Source organism: Alligator sinensis, unplaced genomic scaffold, assembly GCF_000455745.1.
Source record: "Alligator sinensis unplaced genomic scaffold, ASM45574v1 scaffold442_1, whole genome shotgun sequence".
Taxonomy (NCBI): Eukaryota; Metazoa; Chordata; order Crocodylia; family Alligatoridae; genus Alligator; species Alligator sinensis.
Window position 1 is genome coordinate 2,832,111 of NW_005841829.1, and position 8,955 is coordinate 2,841,065.

At 38.5% G+C, this 8,955-nt stretch overlaps 1 protein-coding gene across 10 annotated transcripts in view; it reads right to left on the reverse strand.

The window, feature by feature from the left end:
* CD44 (CD44 molecule (Indian blood group)) overlaps positions 1 to 8,955 on the reverse strand; it is a 92,299-nt gene that overhangs the window by 35,626 nt on the left and 47,718 nt on the right. For all 10 annotated transcript variants that reach the window (XM_006014653.2, XM_014516891.2, XM_025209783.1 and 7 more), the window contains exons 4-7: positions 8,189 to 8,272; positions 7,368 to 7,544; positions 6,480 to 6,590; positions 968 to 1,087 (exon numbers count right to left, since the gene is read on the reverse strand). In XM_006014653.2, coding sequence (XP_006014715.1) covers positions 968 to 1,087; positions 6,480 to 6,590; positions 7,368 to 7,544; positions 8,189 to 8,272 — 492 coding nt within the window. The remainder of the gene's footprint in view (positions 1 to 967; positions 1,088 to 6,479; positions 6,591 to 7,367; positions 7,545 to 8,188; positions 8,273 to 8,955) is intronic.

Below are 8,955 nucleotides of genomic sequence, written 5' to 3' on the forward strand. Positions count from 1 at the left end.
AAGCACAGGAAAAGGACTGGAGAGAGAGGTACCTTCTTTACAAAACAAAATCTATTACTTATGCTTATTGTAAAAATGAATTATATTTGCACAATTTCCAATGCCCCAAATAAAGTACCAATAGCTTATTAAATAATTATCAAATAATAACTAATCATTATTAAATAATAAGTGTAAGAATAATTTCATAGCCATGTTGGTCCAGAAATTACGTGAGGCGCAAGGATTTCTTAGGATGATATCTTTTATAAAGATCTATTATAGCAGATGAGAAGTTCATAAAAGATATCACCCTAAGAAAGCCTCGCCTCTCACATAAATAATTGGAAACATGCTCCCTTCTCCAAAGAATCCACACTCCATTTTTGACATAACATAGTAGCAAGTCATCTCATTCTCAGACAAATGCCACCAGCTTTCAGGTTGCCATCCATTAACCTCATCATTTTATTAAGCTAGATTTTTGTTGCAGTATGTAATTTTTACCCATTAGTCCTATCATGGACCAAGGAACTAGGATGGAAAGAATGCGCTCCCAACAAAGGAGTCAAAATGATGAAGAGGATTTACTTGCCTTCTTAAATCAAAGTTAACTGAAGACACAAAACTGGCAGAGCACATAGGTTCTGGGGACATAAGTGAGTATGACCAGGTCTCAGAGAGATATCCATGTCAAGGAGAGGGGAACAGTAGTGGGCATACTACTTCTGTTTAAGTATTGCTTGGCTCTGCTCATTGCAGCAGAGAGGTACCACACTTCTCCAATGTTGGTTGTGTCTTCAAGACATAATGCTGCTGTCTGAGAGCAGAACTTAAAGGGAAAAGGTATTCTTTTCGATGCAGCATTAAGAAAGGTGTAGAACTTCCATTAAATACTGATGTGCCATTATTGGAATTACAATTGGTTCTTGATTTATCAGAAGATTTTATACATAGTATAGCAGTTAAAATTACTTATACGCTTTACCCCCTGATGCCTGAGTTGGTTCCTGTTCGCGGGGATGTTGATGGGACCACGACCAATGGATTGGACTCCACTGAGATGGTACAGAAGCTTCCTGAGGTGCAAGACGATACAGATCCACAGCTGTGAGGGGAATGGTTCAATCAGTTGTAACTTTTTTTCTGATTGAGGCACCACCAAAATTTATCTTTTGCACTTCTCCCTTCCATACAGCTTTTGTTCTTCTCCCTTCCATACCTAAAATATATCTTTTACAAATGTATAGGGAGGAAACTTGAAGAGCATAGAATGGGAATTCTGGTTTGTTTAAAGTATAACTGGTTTTGTAATCTGTTCCTTCCACACCATCCTCATATTTACTGAAGGGTATGGTCTTAATACAGAATAACACAGAATTCATGGCCAAAAAAACAGCTGTGGTTGCATCTCTAACCTAGGTATGATTGAAGCCAGTTTTCTTACAAAATGTTCTCATAGGAATCCACATAGCTTTATGTGACTGAAATTTAATTTTATCACTGTATCCTTCTATATTTGAGAATTTTGTAGTTGTCAAGGGGAGAACAGTTCATGAATGCAGAAAGGGAAAATATAATATTATCCCATTACAGTTTCTAATGATCTGTTATGTAGTTTTCTGTAAGTGGTATAGTTTAGATTGGTAGCCAAAAGAACATACATTTGCCCTTTGAGGGTAGGGGGGCAAATCTTAGACTAGGTTCTGCCATTTTTAAACCAGTCTATGTGCCTAACTTCTGTTCAGTTATAAGTGTATACTGGTTTTCAATCACTTATACCAGTAAAAGTGTAATGTCTATACCTGGCCATAGTGAAATACATTGAGGTATGAAACAACTGAAGATACAGTTGTTGAGGCACAAAGATATAAGACCGAAATATTAAATAATCCAACTAGTACCAGTGCCACCACCAAATGTGTCTGCCCAGCAAAGCCAAAATCCACCAGCACCTTCACCTGGAAGTGAGATAGTGATGGTAAGAAATAAATATGAGTGCACAGTAAAGATATGACTCTGGCCTCAGTGCATTAGAAAATAACTAGTGAAAAGAATGAGAAAGATAGCTATAAAAAAAAGCTACTGAAGCAACAGTGGCGGACCAATAATAGCAGTTATTTGACTGTTCCTTTAATTCATTTTTAATTAGAGCCACAACTGTATTGCTCACAGGCACAGGATCAAGGTAAGTTACTGTGGCATTTAACTTATTATTTTGGAACTGTAATTTTATGGGTCACAGAAACAAGCAGTAGAACGTATAATACATTCTGCAATGTAAATGTATTCAAAATAGAATCGTAGTTTTCTTCTCACGCAATGAAATGAAGGCTCTCTCAATATGAGAGAGAGCTCATCATTTTTTGGAAAAGGTGGGCTACAAACACAAGCTAAGAGGTGCACAAAAGGTGCACAAAAGGTGCACAAAAGGTCTACCACCATATTCTCATTACCAATAAGGCTACAAATCTGCGCACACTTGCACCAAAAGGGGTCTGATTCCACTGCCACTGGAGTTACCATGAGTTCTACCATTGAATTAACAGGAAGAAGACCTGGGAAATAAGCATGATGATATTGAGAGGGATAGGAATGCAAGATAAAGCCATGGTCACTAGCATTAATACATGTTGCAGATCATTAATGCAAGGAGAAAAAAAATCCCTGACCAGAAAATATATACCTTATGCTGAAAGTATTTGTTGACACAAAGCCATTGGCTCAAAGAAAAAAGTTATAGAAAAGCCCCGTCACTACCACCAATGGAAAAAAATCCCAACAGGAAAATGTTAAGGTCAAATCCTTGCATTCTTTATGCAAACAAACACCCACTGACTTCCTTATGGACTTAAATGCTGGATTTGACTGTTAATTATTTTTGAAAATGTTCTCTCTCCAGTTCATATTGTCAAAGTTCAGAATGCAAAGAATGATACATACAGTATGTCCTTACACAAGTACAATCAAACTCAGTACCTAAAAGAAAATAATTGTTTTGAAAAAAATTCACTGCACCTTATTTTGAACATTGCAGCATTATTTTATGTAGTCTAGCCCACCTATTATAGTAAGCACTGGAGACAACAGATACCAATGTTTTGTGAACCTGATCTATTTCCCAGGTTTCTGGAACCACAAAATAAAACCAGTCTGTTAGCCACACACCCAAAGCTCACTCAGTATCACCCCTCTCACAGTTAGAAATAAGGTAATTCTGTGTCATAGCATTTCTCAGCAAGAAATAGTTTCTGAAGCAGACAATCATGATTGCAGTAGAAGGCCTTTTTTCCTTCCTAACCAGCTGGTAATAAATCTAACCTGCCTTAATTTAGTAAGTGGTAAGATTCATGATGTAAAGTCTTAGGAAGATAATATCTACACTGCCATATTCTGTAGAGATGCTTGAGTCAGTTTGAGTACTGAGGAACAAGTACAAGATTTTTAGAGGAAAGAACTACCTGACATGTTTTTAAAACGATGCAATATTTTATCATTGCACTGATGCATTATAGTGCTGGATCAACAAGGTCAGAAGAGTTATGGAACCCTAAATACAGTACTTCTTAAAACCTGAGACCCAAGTGCAGATGAAGAATATTGATTCCTTGCTCTCCCTCCTGAGCTATGATAGAGGTAAGTGTAATATTAATGTCACTACTGAAATTAGTGCCCAACAAATAGACCTGGAATGATACAGCATCACTAAAATGTTGCTCAGCAATATGTAATAATATTTGGAAAGACAACCAGCACCCCAAATCTGTTGTTTACCCAGGTGCATCTATCGGCCTTAATTTACAGAAGACAAATGAGCACCCCAGTGATAACATTCATATTTACAGATGAGTAAAAAACAGTGCCAATGGCATTTTGCCATTTTAAAATGCATTGTAAATGATCCACTTACAGCTAGAGGATAATTTGTTACCTGTATCTATTTGTGTAGCTTTTAGCTAACAAATTAGACATGTAGATGCAATATTGACGGCCATTCTTTTTTTCTCTTTCTCCTACCACTATAGTATTCAAATATATAATTCAAATATATATAAATCTGTGTTTGGTGCTCACTCTGTGCTTACTGTTAATGCAGGGATGGGCAATTATTTTGGGCGGACGGCCGCTTACTGAGTTTTGGCAAGCCATCGAGGACCGCCTGACAGACAGCCAGGGGCAGATAAATATTAATTTTCTAAATTTTTTAGGAGCCTCGCAGGCCAGATAGAATGGCCTGGTGGGCTGCATCTGGCCCACGGGCCGCATTTTGCCCACCCCTGTGCTAATGGGACTAAAGCTGATTCTGTTTTGTTTGCTCTACATGGTGTGATTTTTTTAACAATCTTTACAACTGCCTTGGGAGATGAATCATGATTAAGGAACAACAATGAGCCTGAAGAGCCTGAATGGTGCGTGTACAGTGCATCTACATGAGACATTTACTGAGGAATTGCCTAATTAGCTCCGCATTAAATGTCTCAGAAGCTACACGTGCAGCCCTATAAGGCCACAGTAAACTAATAAATGCTGTTGTAGGATAGTACTTGTCAACACAAGTACTATCCTGTGGTGACATTATTTACTCCACCACAGAACGTGGGTAGACACTGATGGGGCTGGCTGGAGCACTAGGGTGGCTTCAGTGTGGGGGTTGCTTGCTGGCTAGCCCTGAATTCAAGCACCCTAATGCTCCAGCCAGCCCTTCTGCAGAATGTAAGCTGGGTCGAAGCAGCCCTGGGCTGGCAGGCAGACCCTGGAGCCCACTGCCAGCCAGGGCTACTCCAACAGCTCAATGTGCTGCAGTCCTGGGCACACATGTAAACACGGCACCCAGGAGCAATAAACTCTGGCACAGAGTGCGCCAGAGTTTATTCAGTTGAATTAACAGCATGTGCAGGCATGCCCATGGGGAAGCAACCACAAGCTTTTTAGCCTATAACTTTCTGCCACAGAATTACCTGAGAGAAGACAATTCAGGGAGATACCCAGCACCAATCAACAATTTTGAAAGGGACCCTACATTGCTTTTTTCTAGTTTGTAATGCAGGAAAATGAAACCCTTGCCATTGTGATACAGGCCAGGCCCTGCTCTGAGTTAGAGGCAATGCTGGTTAGTGACAGTTTTAGCAAGGAACGTGAAGAAGCTATGTCCCTGAAATAAACCTTCTGAGAGAGTGCAGGTCACACCATCTCTAGATGATGAGCATTCATGCTAGCATCACAACACTAGCACTGATATAGAAATATCAACATATTTTTACCAACTTCTAATGTTCTTTATTGGCATTTCAGGCCACTCTAAATTTTTACCCCCTGAAATCAAGGTACATCAGTGAAGGAAGCCTGTGAACACAAAATAAGAACACAGACCATTAAAATCAATGCATTTTTATAAAATGGAAAATGAATGGTTCCTGAGCCCCTTTCCAGAGATCAAATGTCAGTTTTGAAAGTCATAAAAGTCCCTGCACAAGAAGGATGAAGTCATAAAATTAAATATCAGATCAAGATGAAATATAAAAATCCCATCAAAATCAACATGATGACAATTGAACAATTACTCCAAACACCCAGCAATCTAAAGCTTGTAAAATTTCCTCCACTACATTCACCTATTCTTCCTCCGGCCGCAGACCCATCTGTCCCACCACCACAAACCTCCATCACCTTAAAGTTAAGAAATTCATCATGTATAAAGCCCAAGTTCAAAACAGTTAAAGCTGATGTTATTTCATTTTGCCCTCACGCTAGTGGTAAGATTCTACCATGTATTGCATGCATGTGCTGAGTACTGGGGGAAGAGATTTGAAGAAATTTGTTTCTATACATCATAGTACAGCTAGTCAATGCAGGGCAGAAAATGGTGTTTGTATTCTGTTGAGTACTAGGGAAAAGCTAATGTTCCTTCAAACACTCAAAGGTCCCATGAGCACTGAACCTGTATCTTCATGCTGCTATTAATTACAAGTACTGTAACCTTCATTCAAACACACTCTCAATGTATGTCCACAGTGAGATAGATCAGGATTTTGATTTGTGTTGCCAGCCTCACATCCATGAACAACCAAAAACCATGCTTGTTCTTGATATTAAGTATCAAAAGAATGTACACTCTGCATATGGAGAAAAAATTCAGTATCTCTTTCTCATATAAGCCAGTGAAAATTTAGACAGGTACTTCAAGTGAATTAAATTGTAGTGCCTGATAATTGAGAGAAGAGCATGAGAAAATAACAAAAAATATATGGATCAAGGAGAATAATTTACTAATTTGAAGCATACACATTGAGATAGTCATGTAACATTTTTGTCGTCTTGTCACTTTTCATCAGCCATCCTATATGAATCTCATTTCTGATACAACCACCCCAGAGAATTATGTCCTAGAATAATGTTCCAACTACATCACACATACCTGGTCACTTACCAGTCACTTACCCAGATACTCTCCTTGAATACAATACAGTTTACATTAAATTATTATAATTCATTAGCCTTACTAGAACTTGTGGGATGCTGCTTGTAGGGATCGCTACTGTCTTTTCCAGGAAAGTCCTTAGGCCCCATTGGAATAGAAGAGGCTGTAGTACCCATTGATGTGTTTTCATCACCTGTTGATGATGGGTGAATGAATCATTTGTAATCTTTTCATGTCATTTATACAGTTCTCATTATTACTTTTGTAACTATAGCAAGCCTGTTCCTTTCATTTATTTGTTCAGTGGAGGAATAGAAGAAAAGGGAAATTTGTTTATTTTTGTGGTTCAGTATGAAAGAGCACAGCTTTTCTAATCCTGACACCTAAATTGCTAATATGAATTGCTCAAGAAAGAAGGAATATGCAGCATCCTAGTGATCCTACATGGCAGCAATTTGGTCATGCAATTTACATTGCATTGATGATGATGCACCCATGGCTATGGAACTTGTGGCTTGAGATCATTTTTATGGTTGTGTTTACTATATTTTCTAAGCTTTGCTCCAGGCAAGAGACTGTGGTTGTAAGCAGAACATATGAGAACTCTCACAGGAACCAATGGGAAAGCAATGCACGAAATTTTCCAGGGGTACTGCTCTGAAATTAATTCCATGCCCATAGCAAGAATGTTGGCATTAGCCTGCCTTGGTATTTTGGGGCCACTGTAAACTATATGATGAAGCAGGAACAAAGTGTCATAAGAATACTTCTAGCAAATATTCTAACATTTCTGTTTAAAAGCCAGTGAATTAAACATTTTCCTCACTATGGAGAATAATGAGCTCTAGAGCTGAAATTAGTGCTTTGCAGATTTTGCTGCCTCAGAACCCCTTCTGCCTCAGTGAAATTGTTCACTCAGTTATTTTAAGAAACCATGTCAACTACAATGGTGATAATCCATCATTCTTACCAGGGCCTGTTGAAGTATAATCCTTTTTGCCTGCTCCAGAAAAATCCAATGAAGGATCATCATGAGTAGTTGTATCCTGTGATGAACCACTACCCACAGTATTATCATAGACAGGTGGTGTTGGGTCAGGGTTTTTCACACCATCAGTGTAACGTGAGCCATCTGCATTATCAATGACTGTTGGAAAGAGAAAATGATCAGCTTTTGTATCTGGGACCCATGCACTGGAGTTGTAGAGCAAAGTTGAATGGCAATAGTGGTGGTCATGCTTAACATCAGTCAGGCCATTTGCTATCTGCCTGTTTATCTATCATTGATGTGACCTGAGTATTTGTCAGCTTATATAAGGTTCAATCTGTTACATGGGTTAAAATTTGGATTGACTTTGAAGATGAAATGCTGGCCCCACTAAAGTCAGTGAGAGTTTTACAAGTGATTTTGATGGAATCAATGCCATATGAGAGTCTGGCTTCATCCCTGATTGATCTCTAAACCCACTGGTTTAGGTAAAGTATAGAAGGAACAGCCCCTAGTGAGATAGAAAAGGCTTAAATAAAGTTTTCTTTGATCAAAGCAGCATCAGAAAGATTTAATTAAAAATTAGGTACTTCATTAGTGGAAAATGTACTTCATTAGTGCCTCTCAATGTTAATGCTATTATACAAAGCCTAATTTTGGCAGCAAAAAGAGGATTGTTTACATTACTTGTAGAATAGCACTATCTCTGGACCTGCTTGGAACATTGAACATTTCCATCACATATGTGAAGAACTACCTAGTACAGGTGAAAGTGGGATAAATGTCTGGAAGCAATACTGTACCTATTTGGTTCTGATCAGCAAGTGAAGAGTTATCAAAACTTAAATCTAGCTTTTGAATTGGTTCACAGGCTTTGTCTCTTGTTTCTGAAAGAGAAGGGGAAAAAACAGGAAAGTTCAGTCAACAGCAGTAAGAAAAAATCAGTTTATTTTGAAAGTTTGATTAGATCCACAGATTTATGCACAATGTGCTAAGAAAAGTTTCTTAATGACAGTTTATGTAAACGTTAATAATTGAGTGATGTTTTTAGTGCAAAAGATGCTCATTTTTTCTCAAATTCACAAATTAACTCAGTACTCTCCTAGATCCCCTTTTAGCCAACTCTGCTACCCAGAACTATGTAGGAGTTGCACAGATCTCCACCTATGATTCTTAGGTGAAGAAGGGCTGTTAGAAGATATTAAGCTAATATCTAGCTCCTAATGAAATAAGTTAATTCTTATCTGGCAGAACAGTCCCTTAGGATCCACTGCATGCAGCCAGCTCCAATGTGAGTTAGAGCCACATGTTGCTTTTACCTATCCCAATTCAGAATCATGCCCCTTGACCTCTGTGGTATATCATCAGGCAAATCCACACAGGAAATGATTTGTTTCTGTTCTACAACTGATAAACACCTGGGTTTTTCCATGCCTAAAACTTCAAGTACACCAGGAAGGCAAGCCAAGACTCTTCCTTGAGCTTGCTGATTTCACTTTTACCTGCTCCAGAAATATACGAGTGCATGAATGTAAAGAGTGGAAGCCATTGCGGCAGGGGGGCTGGGGGT